The 21524-nt window shown below is 39.8% G+C and overlaps 2 protein-coding genes across 6 annotated transcripts in view; both read right to left on the bottom strand.

Moving 5' to 3' along the window:
* Nucleotides 1-810: 810 nt before the first annotated feature.
* Nucleotides 811-5011, bottom strand: gnrh3 (gonadotropin-releasing hormone 3; the record flags this gene model as incomplete). Of its 2 annotated transcripts, XM_080448688.1 has the most annotated exons (5): nucleotides 811-958; nucleotides 1281-1361; nucleotides 2239-2381; nucleotides 4692-4740; nucleotides 4949-5011. In XM_080448688.1, 4 exons carry the CDS (start codon nucleotides 4729-4731, stop codon nucleotides 905-907), a joined length of 318 nt encoding a protein of 105 aa, XP_080304814.1. In that variant the 3' UTR covers nucleotides 811-904. The 2 variants fall into 2 exon arrangements, with proteins under 2 accessions (XP_080304814.1, XP_080304813.1); XM_080448687.1 differs by lacking the exon at nucleotides 4949-5011 and having other exon boundaries at nucleotides 4692-4803.
* The window catches only part of LOC308099858 (receptor-type tyrosine-protein phosphatase epsilon-like), a 33391-nt gene continuing 16458 nt past the window's right edge, over nucleotides 4592-21524 (bottom strand). For 3 of the 4 annotated variants that reach the window (XM_080448684.1, XM_080448685.1, XM_080448683.1), the window contains 19 exons: nucleotides 18832-18903; nucleotides 18225-18321; nucleotides 16913-16986; nucleotides 16323-16459; nucleotides 15611-15701; nucleotides 15403-15479; nucleotides 14343-14379; nucleotides 14145-14242; nucleotides 12961-13080; nucleotides 12127-12290; nucleotides 10876-11011; nucleotides 10117-10266; nucleotides 9291-9384; nucleotides 8727-8803; nucleotides 8505-8639; nucleotides 8140-8265; nucleotides 7338-7489; nucleotides 5642-5777; nucleotides 4592-5530 (listed from right to left, as the gene is read on the bottom strand). In XM_080448684.1, the coding sequence (XP_080304810.1) occupies nucleotides 5456-5530; nucleotides 5642-5777; nucleotides 7338-7489; nucleotides 8140-8265; nucleotides 8505-8639; nucleotides 8727-8803; nucleotides 9291-9384; nucleotides 10117-10266; nucleotides 10876-11011; nucleotides 12127-12290; nucleotides 12961-13080; nucleotides 14145-14242; nucleotides 14343-14379; nucleotides 15403-15479; nucleotides 15611-15701; nucleotides 16323-16459; nucleotides 16913-16986; nucleotides 18225-18321; nucleotides 18832-18898 (2043 nt within the window). In that variant the 5' untranslated portion in view covers nucleotides 18899-18903 and the 3' untranslated portion in view covers nucleotides 4592-5455. Of the gene's footprint in view, nucleotides 5531-5641; nucleotides 5778-7337; nucleotides 7490-8139; nucleotides 8266-8504; nucleotides 8640-8726; nucleotides 8804-9290; nucleotides 9385-10116; nucleotides 10267-10875; nucleotides 11012-12126; nucleotides 12291-12960; nucleotides 13081-14144; nucleotides 14243-14342; nucleotides 14380-15402; nucleotides 15480-15610; nucleotides 15702-16322; nucleotides 16460-16912; nucleotides 16987-18224; nucleotides 18322-18831; nucleotides 18904-21524 lie in introns of those variants that run through there. The other variant, XM_080448686.1, reaches the window with a different exon arrangement.

The raw sequence follows: 21524 nt of genomic DNA, 5'->3' as shown, positions 1-21524 counted from the left end.
CAATACAGGGCCTCCCCCGTGTCAGCACAGTTCATGAATCCTAGCCCCTTATGCACCAGGCGATTAGTATGGTTCTCAGTCTGTGGGGCTTTGCCAGAAAATGAGTTCTCTTTAAAACATATGCCCCCTGCTGATTCTCTTCCTTCCCTGATATGAAATTCCAATTTTTATAATGAACACCAATTTCCTGTACGGGCAGGGAAAAAAAAGTTTTACACATTTTCGTCTCTTTCCTTAGATGTCCATGCTTATCCCCCCCCCAAAAAAACCTAGGAAAAATCAGTTCTGGACCTCATAAGTGTGGTAAAATATTCACACAAGTGTTGCTGATTTATGACTGTATGGAGGCTAGGCTACAGGTACAAATAGCATCTTGTGCAGTTTCTCCAAGACGAATGCACATGACTGTACTGAGTGTAAATCAAATTACCTAAACTGTAACAAATTCAATTAAGTCATTGATTTCTAATAAATTGGCTTAATCACCAGCTGTTGTCATGCTGAAATTGTTGTATCACAAGTTTGTCATGCTTGTCGGTCGTGGCTTCCTTACAAAGGTAATTTACCTTGTTTAAGTGCTCGAGGGCTTTAATGGTTAAAGAGCATCATTTACTGTTCTAGCTGAAATAAATAAATAAATGAATAAAAACATTTGCGAAATTGAGCTCTACAAAAAAGTTAAGAAATTAAACAAAACCCCTTGATAGGTTTGTCCAAACTCCAAAAGTTTATTACAATTTTACATGGATTTAGGATTTAGTTACATAGGATAATTAATTGCTAAATGTGCTAAATGTAATGCTATCTGGAAGGCAGTATCCTGCACTGGGGTGATCTTTCACTGGTGATGTTGATGCTGAGGATGGTGAGGATACTGTAAAGACTGAGCATTTACTAATGGTCTTCATTTACGTGGCTTCCTTTTCTTTATTTTGGAATGATTGGATTCATCATTAATCTGTAGAAATTGAAATTCAAGTTGGGTTAACAATTTGTCCTGTTATTGCTGGAGCATCTAATTCAACAGCATATTATGTTCATTTTCATTTATAAAACATAGTAAACAAGTCTGAGCAAAAAACAAAACAAAAAAAACATAGATACTCAAAATATTACTTTAAATTGTGGAAATATTCAGTTAAGAGAGCAGCACACAGATGTTGAACAGTTTAATATACTATTACTGATGCTTTGACACAAGCACTCTGTAGCTGTAGTGTACATTAATATTGCACAATTGAAGGAGACATTGGCAATAAATTATGTATATCGGCACTTACAACATTGTATGGGCTCATCCTCTCTAGGGTATGGACACTCGTTTCTTCAGGAAGAGACACCACACCTCCTGTATCCATCATCTATGAATAGCACAATAAAATAACTGAGCATGACATTAAGAAAGCTTATTGAATCCAAGCTTATTTAAAAAAAGAAAGAGAAAAGCTTATCGAGTTACATTCATATTTTTTAAGCATGATTCAAGCTTCAGCGTAAGGTTTAAGAAAGTTAAAATGTTTGCCTCAAATCTCAGAAGGCAAAACATTGAATACTTACTTAAAGGGCAAGACCACTTTGGTAGAGGTTTGGGTTGTGTAGTTACCTTGCCATGATGTAACTCCAAAGGTGGGCAAGAAATAAAAAATAATTGCTCCATTGATTAGAAATTGATAATTCAAAATATGCTCCTCATTGACTTACATTGTACGGTAAAACTGCTCTCAAAGTCACTCTTTTAGCACAAAAACGAACGCAAACAAAGTTGATTCAGACAATATAGAACATCACCAAACCCAGTACTGTTTTTTTTTTAAATAAAATTGTCAACTTCCTGTTGATTTTGCCATTTTTAATAAGTAGAAAACCCGGACTGGATCGACGGATCCGGATCCAGATCTTCAAATAGTAAAATCAATAGGAAGTTGACATTTTTATTAAAAAAACAAACAGTACTGGGTTTGGTGATGCTCTATATTGTCTGAATCAGCTATGTTTGGGTTCATTTATGTGCTAAAAGAGTGACTTTGAGAGCTGTTTTACCGTACAATGTAAGTCAATGAGGAGCATATTTTGAATTATCAATTTCTAATCAATGGAGCAATTATTTTTGATTTCTTGCCCACCTTTGGAGTTACATCATGGCAAGGTAACTACACAACCCAAACCTCTACTAAAGTGGTCTTACCCTTTAAGCTACAGAATGACTCGATCGTTTGGTGAACGGTAAAGCTGACTTACCCGGATGGTGGCCTCCATTTCTCCCACACCCCTCTTCCCTCCTGGTAGCCAGCCATAGGACCAGTGCTGGGAGAGGGTGACCTGCACCACCAACGCCAAGAACAACACCTGCACCAACGCTCTGCTAGTGGCTTCCATTGGAGCTGGAGAGGAAGCCAAAACCATTAAGCCCGGTTTGTACCTCGTCGTACGACGGTGTCGCCCGTCGGAAATAGCAGCTTTCCGTTTGATCCACGAGCACACAACTTGTAGATCTGCACATTTTTGGTGAGGGACACCGTCGTGTGACGAAGTACAGTATGATTAATTAAGCATAGAGAATAACGGCATCATAGTTATCCCCTCTATCTCAAACCCCATGACTTTAGCCGGCCAACGCGTACCCTACTCATAATGATCTATACACTTGACTCTGAATTACGAATTAAGTGAAATAAAAATAAAAGAGAGAATGTGAACACAAAACAAATAACTTCATTTTTAGACAGACTCACCGCTGTATTTGCGTTGGGAGCATGTGGTGCATTAGCCAGGAGGCGATTTTATAGGTTTTTGCAAAAGGCACGCACAGACTGTTGTCGGGAATATAATCCCCTCTCTCCAGGTGTGACACATTTAAGCCTGACTAATGGGACCCAAAGAGGGGCCCAAAATGCTGCTAATGGAAATGGTTAAGATATGCCATCACCACGAGGGTTCAAACAGCACGAGTTTACTCTATTAGTCATAATTGCTTTTTTGTTTAATAGATAAAAACGACAGTGTGACGATAAAATGAGTCATTTCTCTCAATCTATAATTTATTGCAACCAGCATTTAGCAAACAAATTGTAGCTAAACCCCATACATATTCAATAAGAGGGAACAACACTAAACATGATACTTGTGTGTTACACTGTAGGTACATGAGGTGCTAGGCCTGGGTTAGGGTTGACTGTCTAATACTTATTAATGCACATTTAGGCTAAATGTAAAGACCAGTGGTTTATTCAAAAGTACAGTAGTAGTACAGCAGATCATTTTAGTGATGGCTAAAGACCACACTAAGAATTGTAAGTACATCCATGGCCTTAAATGAGTATTCCATTAATTTACCATGTCAATAAATTATGATGAAGGGAAATACAAAACAAAACATTTTTTTTACATAAACCTGTGTTCCAAATGATCTAACAAGCAGAACAAAGCAAACAAACAAACAAAAGTCAATGCAAAAATATATTCTAATTACTGTGTAGAAATGTTGTAATATCCTACTAGAAATTTGCAACAAAATGCATTGTCCAAACCTGTTGGAACATCATTGCATGCATCTCTCAACATTCTAAGTTTGTTAATATCAAAGCATTTCCATTGTATTCTCTATTCCTGAGGAGTTTGGATAAACAAAGGTTCAACTGTGTACCAACTCTTCCTTGACACCTATAACTGCGAAATCTAAATCAGTTTAATATACCGACGTACAGAACATCACTTCACTTCTTAGATTTATAGGTTGCACACGTAGTCTTACTGTAACTATCTGTGCAGCTGTTACTATCGTTATGTAGCACGCTGAAAAATAACCTATACAGGTAATAAAATGAAGATCCATTTTAATACCAACACTCAAAACATAATTTTACTTTCGAATAGCGTGTAAATCATTACTTGTGGACTTGCTTGATGTAGACCATATGACCGATATTACAACACGGCAGTAATACATCTGGGAGCAGTTTGCAGTGTATGGACTCTTTTCTCATCAGACTTCACCATAAAATAATCATCTGGCTTATGCATATTAAATGTGTCACTTGGTGACAAGTTTTCCATGATTAGAATTGTCTCTCTAATCAAAATGGCACGTTTCATGCAAATATGCACATGTAAATTACGTATAACTGTGTGTATAAAAATGTCTCTTTAAAGCATGATGTAACGTTTAGACTGTGAAACAAGATTCACTGTGGGTTAATTTAATTTTATGGAGTTAGACTAATTTACCAAGTGTTATTGCCACAGGCAAAAAATAAAGTTAGCGAGGTTAAATAACACTGCAGTAGCTGTTAAGTGCTTGTTATTTAACAGAGTACTGGTGAGGTAATTTGCACTTTCTGATGCAATGTGTCAGAACTTAAATGTCACGTATTTGTTTTAATTAAAGGGATACTTCACTTTCCGCCGGGGGACACATTTAAAAAAAATATTAAAAATAAATGAAAAAAGTTATGGAAAATTCATGGCCCCCTCACGCATTAGAGTGTCCTACTAATGTGTGAGGGGGCCATGAATTTTCCATAACTTTTTTCATTTATTTTTAATATTTTTTTTAAATGTGTCCCCGGCCCGAAAGTGAAGTATCCCTTTAACTTTGGATCATAATTATTTATCATACGTATATCATATATTTTGCACATGATATATTTTCATCATAAACATGAATGATTCTTTAGTTAACTTAAAAAACATACTTGTCAGACTCTCCAGAGGTGAGTGGACAGTATACTGCATACAAGACCACTGGCAACGAAAGGCAGTGTGGTCAATAACATAATAAACCATCATAAATAGAAACAAATGCATGTATTCTACAAACACATAAATAGCTATAATCCATTATAGGCAAATAGTAAGCAATACATATTATATACAGAATGTACATAATGTAAAGTTTGAATAAATGTATTCTATTCAATTCTATTTCTCCTAAACAAACATCTGCATTCACCTTCAGCCTGCTGGATCTATGCAGTAAAATCCAGAGTGTTAATTTTACTCTCAGAGTGTAAAAATAGACTCACTGCAATGGACCTGTAGGGGTACATTAAAAAAATAAAAGAACCAGTAAGAGATTTTCTTTTCCACTCTCCGAGTTGAATAACATTCCAGATTTTGCTGTTTATGCAAGCAAACCAAAAAACTATGCTTTGTATTTATCCAAGAACCTGACAACCTTATTGAATAAGCTTAGCTACAATATAGCTAGATATATTATATCTACTTTATCTCACACTTCTAGACAACATTCACTCACACATTCTTGAAGGAAACAGACTCTTGAAGCAATAATGCAATTAATTAGCCTATGTTACAATATGTCACAATGAGTTTTTAGAACTGTAATTGGAGTGCAAAGGGTGTAAAAAGAGCTTGCTGTAGAAAATAACATTCTGACAAAATTGCATAAGTTCATTTGACAGAAGTACGTGGTATAATATCTGACAGGCATCCTCCCTTATTTAAAATTGGCGTAGTCTGAGAAAATGTCGACAAAGTCCTGAACCACTCTGTAGCAGAAGTCGTATTGTTCCTGGACAGAAAAGCAGAGAAGAGGTATTTCAGTGAACATGTGAACGGAGATAACCACATGAGCAAAAAGAACAGTTGAATCATGTCATAGTATCTGTTCTGGACAACCTACCACAGTCTGAACCATGTGTGGTCTCTGCATGCGTAAACTTTTGACTGTCTGAAATACGTCCAGGAGGCCTTCAGCTTTCACCCTCTCCAGAATGTTACTGAGGGCGATGAAGGTACCAGTCCGGCCCGCGCCGGCACTGAAATACAAGACCAAGGACAAAGCTATCAACGCCTACATCTTGCCAAAATAACAGTACAACGAAAGGCCTAAGAAAATGTTGGGCTTTGCAGCAGGACTGCAACTGACTTTAACAGGGGATTTATGTTTTTAATACAGAAACTCTGCCTTGCAAGCTGACGACAAGCATTGAAAATGACAGAAGGCAATTTATACAAGTTAGAGCAAAGATAAAAGCAAATATTAACAACTGTGCTTTCTTTTTTCCCCCTTTTCTTTTTCAACAATAGTGCTACAATGAAACTCCTGTAATCTCAGCAGAGCATCCTTTTCCCATTTAACTGAAAAAGTTAGCTGGAGAAAAGGTGACCTTTGTGTAATAGTGCTAATAATCATCCTTACTTAAATGGAGGTTAATCCAAACGCCAACACTAATCAGTTTGGAGGCTCAGCGTTTGACTGAGTCAATGTTTACAATGATGGTGTGATGGAGAAAGCGAGAGAAAGGATAAAGAAAGGGAGAGCGAGAGCGAGAGACATGGAAAATGTTCAAGAGAGACATGTAGAGAAAGCAAGAGAGAGAGAGAGATACGTGGGGGGATTGCAGCGGGTTAGCCCCGTTCCCAATGGGCGGAGAAAAAGCTTTAAAAAGCCCCCTCTTAGACAAGTGGTGATGAAGGAATAGAGGAGAGTGATGACACCATTTCCTGTCGTTAGCTCATCTCATCAGATTAATCATAGTGGGAGTCGGAGGAGATTTCACTTTGAGAGGTTTTAATTGACTGTGAATCGGCGGATTGGATCAATCCCACAGGGCTGCGCTGCTTTAGAATCACTTCACCTGCAGCAAGGTTCTGATCAAAGCATCTCCAGCTAAGTCTTTATAAGGGATCACATAAGTGGTTGAGGCATGGAGCGCCGCGTCCACCGAGGCAGAATGCAGAATTCATTGAAACAGACATTTTCGGGAAAAAGGGGGAACATTTATTAGTAAATTGAAATTCTTTCTGGCATCATTTTGTGTTTCGTTCCATTCCGGTAGTGATCAGTTAGTGGAAAAACTGGGGTGGAAGTGGCAGGATGAGCTTAATGTGAGTCTTTCACTTACTTAAATGGCCAATTTGTGGATTTGCAAAGTACAGGACAGGGCTTAGATTTTGACCTAGATAAGTCTGTCAGGACAGGCGTCCACAAACATTTCCATGCCAAGGACCCCCAAATAGCCACAGCCTTTGGGTGCAGCCGCCCTATAGTTACCTGGCTTTATAAAAGAAACCAAAATAGAAAGAATTGGCCGATCTACAAGCTGCAGCACGTTGTGAGCTTGTAGGTGGGATATTTGAGCTATTTTAGAAATAGTTTGAACTGGCATAATAATCTTATGAATTAAACTGAATTTGAATTGAAATGGCATTTAGAAAAATAAATGCATATACCCCCCCCCCCCCACTTTCCTCTCCTTTCCAATTGGCGCCCCCTGGTGCCCTCTGGCGGGCCCAACTTTGAAAACCTGAGTTTTACTACAAAAAATGCTAATCTACGAGCGTTACAGCGGCATTGTTAAACTCAGGTGTCTCACCTGCAGTGCACAATTATGGGATGGTTTCCAGACTGCTGCTGCTGCCTCTGCACGGCGGCGATGATGTCAATCATTCCTCTCCCCTCCGCCGGTATGCCGATCTCAGGCCATCCGTGGAAGTGGAAGAGTTGGACGTGGCGTGACTGCTTCTCCTGGAGAGATGGAGACGAGAGTGGGGGGGGGGGGGGGGGGGGGGGTTACCAGGGGTGGGCGGACATGAAGCCTAGGCCTGTCACAATTATCACATTATCGCCTAATCACAATTATTTGAGATGATCACATTTTATTTCGCATAATTTCCATTTCCATGTTGAACATTTTTCAGACATTTTCAAACAGTTTCAAAAATAGTGGAAATAGCAAATGTTGAGTATAAAATTATTACATTTGGTGTATTACATTGGTATTGGTCATTGTCAGTCAGGGCAGTTATTTGTCATATCTGCCCCGTGCCATTTTTGTTTACAAAGCCTAAAAGTCAAACAGAAATGTAAGCTTTATGTTCCAATGTTCAATGGAAAAAAACACAATTAAAATTGTTAATCGCAATTACTTGTGTGGCAAATAATTGTCAAGTAAAATGTCATGATCGTGACAGCCCTAGTGAAGCGCCGTTATTTTCATGCACCTGAAACTCTGCGTTCGGAACGTATATTTGCATGTCTTCCGAGTGCACTACGATGGAAATTTGTACAGCTGAGCTGGCCTATAAGGCCGTGAAGACAACACCGTGGCGCTTATGTTTTATGTATATTTCAAAATGCATTGAGGTGGTGTATTGTAAGTTTTGAGTGTTACGCACTGGTCCGTAGGTGAGCACCATGTCTTTCAGAGTGAAGGTGTCACAGAGGGCATCGCCTGTCAGCTCCAGAGTGTAATCTCCAAATGTTATACTGCCCTCTGCTGGCCAATATTGGAAACACTTGTCCTGTTTGAGAAAAGGTTACATGGAAATAATTGTTATATTTGACTGAAAATAAAACACACACACACACACACACACACACACACACACACACACACACACACACACACACACACACACACACACACACACACACACACACACACACACACACACACACACACACACACACACACACACACACACACACACACACACACACACACACACACACACACACACACACACACACAGCACTGTACCTGCTCCCGCTCCTTGAGTTCGGTGAGCATAACGATCGAGTGACACCTCCACTCCCATACCATCCTCCAGAAGTCCTCCACTGTGTGAGGCAAGGGACCCTGGGTGGCAATGAAATAGTCCTTCTGCCTGTAGCCCTGCAGGGAAGACGTTTACACACTGTTTTAATTCGCAGTACTTACATGGAAGCAGTATTATACATGACGTCCCGGAGAGATACTCACATCAATAAAGGAAGCGTTTATGTAGTCGGTGAACTCCATTCCCCTTTTCACAGAGAGTATAACTCTGTTGAAGTCATCTGTGAAAAGCAACAACACAACTTCACAATTAGGCTACAAGAAAAAAACAAGCAATTAAGTACCAACGTTTCCTGTTCTCTTAATGACAAATGTGACACTAATATTTAGCACTTCAAAAGGTTGTACCATGGTATTTTTTGGAATGACAGTCCTGTGCCTTTCATTGTTCTTCTCACTACATTATTTCACGATAAGAGCCAACTCCGTATCCAATTCATCATTGACTTGTGTAGCAAAGACATCACTGTAGTTCTGGCATCCACAAGCCAATGGTGCTTTGATGTTATTGGCATGTGATGTATGAAGATACATTTATATCTCGCAAGAGTGATGCTTGCCAAAAAGCTAACAACATGTAGCGTTGTTACCTTGTAGTTTGAGTAAATACTGCTGAGTATAAATTCTCAACAGTAGAGAATAAATAAATTCTTCAGAAATTAGGCTTTATGAAGCAGTTGAGTGTATCGGAGACAGAGTACTACTTACATGGAATGATCTGAAGCACGCGGTTTTTCCTCATGTTGGCCGGAAGGTTCCCAGTTCTCATGTTCTCCTTCATTATGCGCACGTTGGTCAGTTTCTGATGGAGGGCAAAATAAGATTAACATTACCATCTCCCAAAAGTAGCTGATGATGTGACAGTTTGCTTTACACACCTGGCACGGTATGGTACGGTACGGTACAGTACAGTACAGTACAGTACAGTACAGTACAGTACAGTACAATGCAGCAAGCAAGTTGAAAGTAAAAATGAAACACTGACACAGAAACAATAGTACTAACAAATCTAAATAGGGTATCATTGGTGCAGAAGAAATTATGAAGAAGAGACTCAAAAGAGTCGGCAGGGACCTGTGAAGGGCAATGTGTGGGGAAGACAAGAAATGTTCCCCCGATCTAATCCGTTGACTGTCACACGAGAGTTTGCTTAAGTTTCTGGGTGATTAAGAGCAGTGGCTCCCAAAAGCAGCACCCTGTGCAAGTCTCTCATGAAAATGTCCCAATGAAGGATGCAATCCCATACCGATAGGACGTAAACCCCTCTGTATAAAAGGCTTGATATACTTTGTTGTGGTGTCACTTTTTATCATTATTCTGCTGTTGTTATTATCTATGCTGCTGCATTGTCTGAAGGAAGCCAAACCAAAATAAGCTTTACTCTTATGTACCCGTACACAAGAAGTAACAATAAAGTACAACCTTGAACCTTGAACCTTGAACCCCAAATAGCTGATCTACAAGGTCAACACGTTGCTGCGTATAGATTATTTTCAGACCGAGGAGTGGACAGTAGCTTCTTCTGCATTCTTACCCTGAACTCTTCCTCCAGGCCCAGCCTGTCATGGGGACCCCTGGTGTTGTGCAGCCTCTGCAGGTGTCCCTCCAAAGAGCACACGTCTAACTCTGTATCCCCGTACAGGAAGTACTCCAGCAGAGCTTGATAGATGAACGAGTATTGCATCTGAAAAGCATGAGAGGGGCGGGGGGGGCACGGTGAGGGAAATGACCAACTCGATAACATGAGATTAGAGCCCAACTGATATATAAGTCAGACAATTTTATCAGCCAATATTGGCCTATACATTAGCTACAGTATCACAGATATATTGGTATATCGGCGTATATGATATACTATGCATATTGGTGAATAAGAAAAGTTTACATAACATAATGCACAAAAAGATGCTTGAGTACTTTTATTATCATATTTCTGTTTATAATGTTTTATACTGCATTGTTAAAGGTCATTGTTAAACCGTAAAAATATCTTTCCTCTTTAATAACCACATTTGGGGGTTGAAGTTCTACACAGTATATTGGCAGCTATTGTGACGATGAAGGTAAAGAAACAGAAGACGTATTCAAAACACGTACTCGGAGAAGAACGGAGGAGAAAAACAAGCAACAAATACAAACTACAAGAGTCACAAAGTATTCTCTGCCTGGATTGTCCGTGTTTGCACCCTCACTTGTTTACACCAAGCACAATGACCAGCGCTGTGAGTTGAGCTGTCAGCTGCAGGTACGCGCGGGTCAGACGGAGGGGGGTTGGGGGTCAAGGTTTACTTACGTCTGTCTGGACGAGCTGACAGCGCTGCTCCCGTATTCGGCTCACCAAGCCAAAGACGTCCACCCGCTGCTCCGCGTGCATCATGTCCATCATTCCATCGATGACAATGAAGGTCCCCGTCCTCCCCACGCCGGCACTGTATAGACATTTATGAAGATAGATTCTTAGCTATGTTTGTTTCAGTCATATGATGAAGTGTTCAGCGCTGTGCACACCAGAAACCTTATTCATCTTTCTAATGTAGACTTGACGCTATCAATAAGAAGGTCATCATTAGATCAGAACAGGAGACCCAAGTGTCGAAACGCGTCGGTCAGCTGTTGAGCCTTGCTCAATAAATACATTATTTTTTCACCTGAAGACGGAGTGCCTCGGTACCTTTTTCCCTACAGTCTGCCTCGCCACAAGCTGAACTTTTTTTGCTTCCATCATTAGATTAGTGTTTGCATTCCTGTTATTTCAGTGTTGGGAAAACATCATTCCTCTACATCTCAAGAGAGATGTCATCTGCGGTCAGGCTCTAAGCATGTGTTAAATTCACAGATTTACAAGGGGTCATTTGAACAGACGGCAGTTCAGGGAGCCATGAGATGGGATTCCACAGTGGGGGTGTTGAGGGGTGCCTGTTCAATGGGCCCCATTCAACAACAGTGGCCCCATCCCCTCAACACCTGTTGCGGCAGTTGCTACAATGGGCTGCAGATTTCTTTAGTGAAGTTGTACACCGACGCTGACCACACACAAATGCACACACTCCAGGCAAAGCTGTGTTTTGATTCAGATGGAACCGGTTTACAGTTAAACACATACCTTTACCTTAAGCGCCTTCACACAACGGGAGCCCTTATATCGTGCGATTAATTCACATGAGTTTAAACTGCTGAGTACATCTCCACAGAATGCAAATATCATGCGGAGATAAAGCAACATAATTTCTGTGACGTTTATTCGTCACACTCCTGGTGTGTAAGGACCAAGTAAACCCAAAAACAAAAACACTCCTGGTGTGTAAGGACCAAGTAAACCCAAAAACAAAACAAGACACTAGCAGGCAACTTAACTGGCCACGCTGAACCAAAAATATCTTCATAAACCTCTGCATTTTAGAGCTATTAAACACTGGATTTTCTTCTATCCAGTGTTTAATAGCTCTAAAACTGACATTTAATGTCACTTTGGAAATGACCTCTCCGTTGACATTCTAAAAAAAAGCCTTTGTCTCGTTATCATACCATGCCACCCATTTATTACCTGCAGTGCACCACGACGGGTCCGGCGTACGTCGGGTTGACCGTCTTAACCTTCTTGAGGAATTTCAGCATGCCGATGGGAGAGAACGGCACCCCAAAGTCTGGCCAGCTGGTGAAGTGGAGCTGGGTGACCAGCCGGGGAGCTCTGGGACCGTCACTACCCTGCTGTGGAACACAAGGCACACTCAGTTCATGCCTGCCTCAATTGTACACATAACAACATATTGGGCACAATTAGTCAAGAGCAGGACCTTGAGTCAACCGGTCGACCAGCTGGTGCACCATGGTGGTTGAGCAGAAATGGCTCAAGTAGCTTAGAGGGGAAATTAATCAAAGCCAGCATTGTACAGAATTTCGTATCTCTGGTACTTTTTCTTTGTTTGAGAATTATGAGGGAACTGTTGTGCATACTGTGGTGTGAGGGTGTGCCTTTCCTGGGGTAACGTACTTTTCACAGCAGGTGAACATTTCATTAAAATGTTTGAATAACAAATGTCAAAGTCAGTGGTTTGTCAAGAAAACAAATATATAATTTCATTGCTTATGCTTTCGCTGCTGAGTGTAGATGTATATCCTCGGTATTGACACAGGGGAAATCCTGTTCCAATTTGTAAAAGCAACATTTGGCAACATTTACTGTAGCTCAGTAACACATACAGTATGGTGGAACATTACACAAAATGTGTGCTGTCCAGTCATACGGGTTTCTTCATAAAAGTAGAACATAAAGAAACATTCAAGTCACTTAATTATCTAGGGTTTGGCTGAAAAATAAAATCTTTGATTATCATTGAGGCCCAGTTATGTAAACCAACACGTTTTTTATAATACTTACATATTGTATACAGAACTTTCTAATGGTGTAGTCCACCAACACTGTGAAGTCCTCCATTGCCACCCTGACATTCCCATACATCCAACAGCCTTGGTCAGGCCAATACTGATAACATTTTTCCTGGGGGAATAAAAGAAAACTATATGAGCTGGCTCCTGTAAACGTCTATGGGTTTGTTGTTTACTTTGAAATATTTGGGCTTTGGCAAGTCCCTTACACCTGACGAAGATTTGATATAATTAAAAGTTACGAGAAATGCCTCACTTAAAAAAAAGTGTCCTAAACATCCCCTTTAGTTTAGTCTCATACCGTCAAAATAAATCAGACCCACAGTATGCTGCTGTAATGCTGACTGCAATAAGCTGTGCATCTTTGTCTGCGCTGACAACACATCTTAACGATCACAATAGTGGATTAAAAATGGATTTGCATTGCTCTTATCTGTCACATATCTCACAACCAGAAAAAAACTGGACAGAATGTGCAGTGCTCTGTCAATAACATCATCACAGTGATGTTTCAACCCATTAATGAGATTCTCAAACTAATTATCATGCTGTCTCCCAGGATCTTATCAACAATTATTCTGTTATTGATCCTTGATGCTCCTGTTCAGCAGTATCAAACCCACTGTTTAGCTCTTTATTGATCATCCCTTTGAGGCTCAATTTTAATGGGATGCTAAGTAATCTGCTCTGTGACACTTTGTATGGATTCAGAGCTGGGGAAGGGGTCAAATAAATTATTCCTGTGACTTTGGATTGTGTTGAAGACAGGAAGGGCTCTGGCAACTCCATATCAGAGCAGCATATAGGTTTTTTCAGATCACAGACTAATGTTATATGCCACGCCATTCAGAAAACATGGCGAGGCATATAGTACTTAAGTCAATAGAATGTGAAATCGATGGAGGAAAATGACTACCACAATAGATTTGAAAGCATATTGTAGATCATATAATGTGCCCTACTTCCGTGTTCACAGCCACCTATACTTTTCTGGGGGACCGGAGTATTGTTATGGATACCATAACCAGTGCATCTTCATATTGAACAAATGTCTCACGGAGGCCCCATAGATTGATTATTTCCTCTTCCATTTGACCAGTTTGACATGGAAGCACAGTGTTGCTATAAATGGAAAATGTCTCTTCAATACATTGTATGTCTATGACTACCCCCTACCTCTTTCCTCTCCTTCAAATTAGTCAGCATGACTATGGTAGCGGTCCTCTGTTCCCAAACCATCCGCCAAAAGTCAGCCACCGTCTCAGGCTTTGGGCCTGAATGGTAACAAACACCATATTCGTTCAAAATACTATGGAAATTGTGAAATTTGAAAAATCACATACCACACTGATATAAACTAATATTAACATTTACCTTGAGCAGCAATGAATCTGTTCTTTTCTTTATAACCCTGTGTGAAAGAGAAACAAGAGTCATGGCAAATCTGTACCAGCCTGAAAATGATCAATTCCACGACATTCGGGTGGTGCATGGGGTAAAGTAGTAATCCCACTACTGTGGAGAATGAAGTTTGATTCCTCCATTGTGCCTCCGGCGCTTGGCCGGGCACTCCAACAAACACAATTGTTGGCAGGGGAGGGTGTTCTCTGTCGCTGCATTAGCAGCACTGTCAGGAAGGAGAAAAAAAAAGTGGCTGGCGACTCCATGTGTATCGGAGGAGATGTGGTTGTCTAGACCCTCCCCAGACCACACAGTAGAGGTTGGCAGTGATAGAGACTACAATATACAGTAGATGGGGGGAATTCATATAACGCCAACATAAACAAGATAAGTAGGCTCCTCAGAGCGCAGAAAGCGCAAAATGGCATATGTGGGGAGTTGCGTCATGATCCAAAGCTCATCACAAAGGGTGGAAGAGCTTTTGCAGTCCGGGCCCCTAAGCTTTGGAACGCCCTACCTGTCACCCGAAGACGTGCAAAATCAGTATCATCTTTTAAAAACCCTAACCCTCTTCTGAAAACTTATCTCTATACTAAGGCCTTTTCTTCAATTTTACTGTCACTTTTGTTTTATTTAAGTATATCTGTATGTATTTTGTGCCACTTGCTTTATTCTCTGATCGTCTGTAATAGCTTATATCCAAAGTTTTATCATGATTGTTCTTTTTATTCTGCTCTGTAAAGCACTTTGTGACTTGTCTGGAAATGTGCTATATAAATAAATTCATTATCATTATCATTAAAGAATCCAGGGAATATTGTTTTTTGATTGTACGACCTACGGTTCAATAGTTATAAGCCAAAATGTGAAGCAGGCTGTTATAGTGCCACCATGAGGCCGAAATACACACACGTGCGGACACACGGATGGGCGCACGGAAGGACAGGGGTGGAAACATAGGCGGATACAATAAATAAGAGAAATATAGTTGATTAAAAAAAGTCAAATAATTCTAATTGCAGTGATTACTCACATCAATGTATGATGCATTTATGTAGTCTGAACATAAATATCCATCTACATGATTTAGCACCACTCTTGAATGGTCATCTGTTGCAGAGAGGAGAGAAAAATATCAAATGTTAATGAATAAAGTCTCTTCTCCTTTCGATTCATAAAGCTCAAATAGTCTAATGAAGCATAAAATGAGAAACATAAAACATCTAAAAGTCCTCCCTCACATGGTAGAATGTTGGGATATCTGTTTTTCTCTCTGTTGTGTTCCCTGCTTGCCTCCTCAAAGGACCCATGGTGGTAGTAACATGGCAGCGACTATAAAGACAATCCAGTCACCATGGGTTAACACAAAAATCTATTTGTTAAATACTCATACATAACACAAAGTAGCATTTTATGACTCACTTATTTAATCATTTTGCAAGGTGCTGTCGACACGCTGGATAGTGATATTAGTCACAGCTACACTGCAGACATACAAACGCGCTCCTGCTATTACACAGCCCACACAGAATAATCCATGCATCATCAGTTAGCTACAGTACACCCTAGCATCCCTATTCTGGGCATGACATAATAGGCGAACATTTGTCAAAAAATAGGCAAATATTCAGCAAAAAAATAACAGATCTACAAGCTCATAATGCCTCGCACTGCGACGCTTTGCGAGTTTGTAGATCGGCAATTTTCCCTAATTGTCGTTCAATAAAGTATATAGGGTTTATGTGGTTAAATACCAATACATACCACAAAGCAACAATTCATGACTCACTTATTTTATCATTTTGCAAGTTGCTGTCGAAACACTGGACAGCGATATTAGTCACAGCTACGCTGCAGACATACAAACGCAGCCTTGCTCTTACACGGCCCACACAGAATAATCCATGCGTCATCAGTTAGCTCAGGTGTGCGAGGATGTGTAAGTACACCTACGTTGAACTCCTCTCTGAAGAGCTTGCCGTCGTCTGCAGATCGTATCCGGTACTCGTCCTCCAGGGAGTCGAGAGGGATGGGGAAGTACCTCTTAGATGGAGAGGGAGATCTGGGCAGGAGGACCACTGTCTGCTCGCCTGCGTGGGATGAAAAATACGGTGGCCAGAATGTTAATGTTTCCCCATAGGGGACGGTTCCAGGCTCTCCCAGCACCTGGAAAAACAAGCCTAATGGTCATTAAGATTTCCTACTTTTGGGGGCACCTGCCAGAAACAATTCCTCAAGTCGTAAACATACCGCCGCTGTTGCTGCATGAAAATATCATAACTCCAAATTTGGTCTTTCCCTTTTTTCCCCCTTTCCTTCTTTACTTGAAGTGAAAGTTTATATAGTTCCTTATGTGCTGGGAAAGTTTCATGACCTCTGGGCCCATTTGAGTTTTCAAACTTTTCCTGGGGCATAAAGGATCATGTAAACTCGGAGTCCAAGTTTTAAAAATAGACAGAAAAGGAAGAAAGAATATTGTATTAGATTTTGCGCATTATTTTTTGTTGTTTTGTTTTTAGATTCTGAGAACAGTAATATATCACCTTGTTCTTCCAAGAAGCCATTCGGAATCTTCTTGTCCACTGAAGTTACCAGAGCCTTCCTGTGGTTTTTGAACCTAATAACATAGACAGAATGAGAACAGAGAGGATGAAGGCTGCATGCTTACATGAAGTCCCACTCTACCAAGCAAAACTGTTCGCCACATAATGGAGAAAATCCCAAGCATAATTCCAAATAGCATACAATCAAGATGGAGGGAAAAGGAGATAACCCTATTCTTCAAAACATACTGTACCTCCCCACTCAAGGAGAACAGTAGACACCAAACAAATACCAACCATCCGAAAGAGCCAAAGCTGTTCCTCCTCATGAGGGGTCCTGTGTGTAGTGTGACTCAGTGAATGAGTGTCTAAGGACTGTGTCTAACCCTAGCTGTTGGTTTGCTGTCTTTACTTGAGGTGCAGCTGTTTTATCCACAAAGCCCCTGTTCACTTTATGTTCAGAGCAGCCCCCCAGCTCTAAGACACACCCATAAACACACGCGCACACACACACACACACACACACACACACACACACACACACACACACACACACACACACACACACACACACACACACACACACACACACACACACACACACACACACACACACACACACACACACACACACACACACACACACACACACACACACACACACACACACACACACACACACACACACACGAGAGAGTGACAGAGAGAGGGAGAATAGAATAGAACAGAAGAGATAAAACACTGAGTAAAATCCTCAAGTGTTCATTTACCCATTTGTAACCAGTTGTGTAAAGTAACTAAGTACATGTACTCAAGTACAGTGCTTAAGTACAATGTTCTGGTATTTTTTACTACTACTATTTTAATTATTATTACAAAGCATACATTAATCACTTCAGCCCTATATACATTCCGGCCATTTGAAAATAGCCGATCTACAAGCTCACAATGTGTCGTGACGCGACACATTGTGAGCTTGTAGATCTGCTATTTTCAAAAGATTGTTATACATTTGAACACTTGAAATGTGACATTCTGCATAATGAGTACTTTCTACTTTTGGTACTTTAAATACATTTTGATACCAATACTTTTTGCACTTTTACTCAAGTAAATTTAGAATTCAGGACTTTTACTTGTAACTGAGTATTTCTACATTGCAGTATTGATACTTTTACTTAAGTAAAACAATGTGAGTACTTTTTCCACCACTGTTACTAGAACGCTGAAGATGTATCAGTGCAGTATACACTTGAATACAGACAGAGAGTGTATTGTATTGTTTTGTGTACGTGGGTGTGGTTCTGCTTACCTCAAACAGTAGATAGTGAGGAGAACAATGATGATGAGAAGCAGTGATATGACCAACGTCGAAGGCAACACATGTGCCCCCTGCTGGGTGGGGTTTTCTGGACACAAAAACACAAGTCGTTTACATCAGTAGCTCCCAAAAGAGAACTTTGATGTCTCCCCTCAACCCAAACGTGCACAAATACATTATGTATTAATAACCTCAGCCTTATTTTTGAAAAAAAAATGAAAATACCTGATCTACAAGCTCTGTGAGTCTGTAGATCAGTTATTTTCACTATTTTAGAAATGTTTTGAAAATTACTGGAAAATATTAGAATTTCATTTTTTTTTCTTTTTGGAAAATGTCTGGAAATCTTTTGGACAAAAAATGAAAAGCATTCTGGGATTTTCCCCCATTTTCCCCCCAGGATATTAACTTTAGACCCATAAAAAGGGTCTGTGACCCAACGACCCTAAGGTTGAGAAACACTGGTTAACATTAGCTTTTTATCAAGTTATGTCAAACCGAAATATCACAGTGATTTCAAAACATTGGGTGAATTCTTTTCCGAATTTGACATCTAATCGTTTCTTCATATTTTTCATGGAAAATTGCAGCAGTTTACCTGCGGTTTGGTTGTCATGTGAAGAGCTGTTCAAGGCTATAGTGGTTCCAATGAGAAACACCACCATTGTCACTGCAGATAAAAATGAAAAACCTGTGTCAATTGTACCATAATAATTTACTGTCACACAACAGATATAGTGGAAGCAAGACTCCAGCACACTGTCTTCATATGCAAATATGCATATGCAAAGTTTTTAATGGGGAACATAGACCTTCATCAGGTTATCTTCATTCATATGACCTGATGAAAGTCTGTAGACCAAAACGTGTTTCCCATTAAAACAATACATTTGCTTTTGAAGACAGAATGTAGGAGTCCAGCTTCTATACTGATCGGCCCTCTATCTTCTCCCACGCACCTGTCGTTCTTTAGGTATGAAAGAGTTATGCTCCTTTTTGACCCAACAGATAAAAGTTAATGGTAAATGGGTCCTGTAATACAATACAAAGTCCACTAGGGGGCACCAGTAAGCAGTAATGAGAACTCAAGCTACATGTGGCTCAATAACTCTGCTACTGTGTGTGTGTGTGTGTGTGTGTGTGTGTGTGTGTGTGTGTGTGTGTGTGTGTGTGTGTGTGTGTGTGTGTGTGTGTGTGTGTGTGTGTGTGTGTGTGTGTGTGTGTGTGTGTGTGTGTGTGTGTGTGTGTGTGTGTGTTGCAGTTCAGAGTCTCATTGTCCAGCCTGCTTGTGCCCGTGAACTGTGGTGTGATTGAGTGAATGAACCAAATCATCCTTATAAACTAAGCAACATCAAAGCCCCTTCAATGTGATCCAGCCCTTAACCCATTCAAGCCGGGAACGCATCTACAAATCTCTTCTAAATCCTAACAGTTTTCTGAAAACCATAGGATCAGTGGTGCTCAAACTTTTTCATGGCAAGGACCCCCAATATTATATGTATTTGGTCGCGGACCCTAATCTCAATACACTTTGTTCCAGGGACCCCCCAGAAGCAAAGATTTTAGTTAAAAATGTTTGCTTTAAAATATATATATATTGATAGATTTGCACACATTTTCATGATTAAAAAAAAATAGCAGATCTACAAGCTCATAGCACTGCACTGAGTGCCGTGCTATGAGCTTGTAAATCTGCTACTTTTCAAAAGCCAAAGTATAAAATAATGGTTATAGCTAAAATCTAAAATGACACAGATGCGTTCCCGGATTGAATGGGTTAAAAAAAAAAGAGAACTACCTCATATGTAGCACAAACCACATCCCCTGTGGGTCTGACACTGGAGATGAGCTAAACATAACATTTTGTGAGATCGGCTGTAAGAAGGCGTCTCATTTTGCAGTGCTGTCGGGCTATGATGTGTGCCGCTATTACAGCATTGTGGATGTTATATGATATCCACTGTGTAGAAGGTGGTGCGATAGGGATCATCTTGATACTCCTTGAGAAACTTGACGTTCAATGAAAACCATTCAAATAGTCAGAGTTTTAGCATGATACTAGTGCTGCAATTATCGATTATTTCATTATTCTATTGGCTACTTTTTCGATTAATCACGTAATCGAGAAGCACATTATAATGATTTTTGTTTGTTTATATTTTATATATCAACGAAACAACGACAACAATCTAATAGATGTTTTATAATTGACTAAATTGATTAGTCTAATTAAATGCAGCCCTAGTAATGATACAAATAATAATACACTTTATTTGTATATATGTTCATGACATGAAATGCAGCTCAAAGTGCTTTACAAGTCAAGAATAAAGCGCTTTACAGAAAAAGTACAAATAATTTAACAATAAAGCAAAAAATGAAAAGCAAAAGCATAAAACAACATTAAAATAATAGTGGACTTCACTGTCCATTATTAATGCTACTGTATTTAAAGAAATGTACAAACAACACAGGACACATTTTATGTATTGTATCGTTGTGTATATATGCAATTGAACATTATCTGTAGATATCACACAAGTACTCAAGCCTAGAAATAATGACTAATAATCAGGGACACAAAAGAAATCCCTGGTTATTTATGAGCAACTGAAAAGTTATGTTTTTCTAGGAGCCCTTAAACAGGATGCCAGTCGATGATGTTACATAATCAAAGATTGTGTTTATATGTTTACATTTCATACATACACCATATGCACTTCTGTAACTTTCACTGGCAAAAAAAGAAAAAGACCCCCCCTCCTTACTTCAAAATGGGTTAATTTATTTAAATTAATATTCTTTTTATAATCAATCAATAAATTAGTTTGATTAACTGCTGCACTCCCCCTACATTATACTGCACTGTCGAGGATGTTCTTATTTTCTTATGGAGAGAGGTGGCTTTATGTCTCTCTCTTACATAAATACACTCTGTCTCCATCTATTTATGAATCCGTTTCCCTCTCTCTCTCGTGGTCTTTGCAGTCAGCTGTCATTATTTTTCTCAATCACATCTTCCCCGCACTCCTCCGCTGTGCTTTATTGCCACAAGCTATTAGCGGCTTAATTGTCACAGAGCTCCGTGTGATTCTCTCCAGAAGGATGTGTCAACTTTATCATGACACCCAAAGTAAATTGATTCTGTCACATTGTCCTCACGTCCCATTATCTCCTAATGTGACAACCAATTTCTCTGAACCAACACCTATCCCCTCGTTTCCCCTTCATTCCCCCCACAGTTAAGACTGTAGGAAATCAGAGTGTAAATTGGGCAAACAGGGCAGATCT

The sequence above is a fragment of the Gymnoscopelus braueri genome (genome assembly GCF_963280865.1).
Source record: "Gymnoscopelus braueri genome assembly, chromosome: 14".
Taxonomy (NCBI): Eukaryota; Metazoa; Chordata; class Actinopteri; order Myctophiformes; family Myctophidae; genus Gymnoscopelus; species Gymnoscopelus braueri.
Note: the sequence above shows the minus strand (reverse complement) of the source record. Positions and strands in the feature narration are given on the sequence as shown.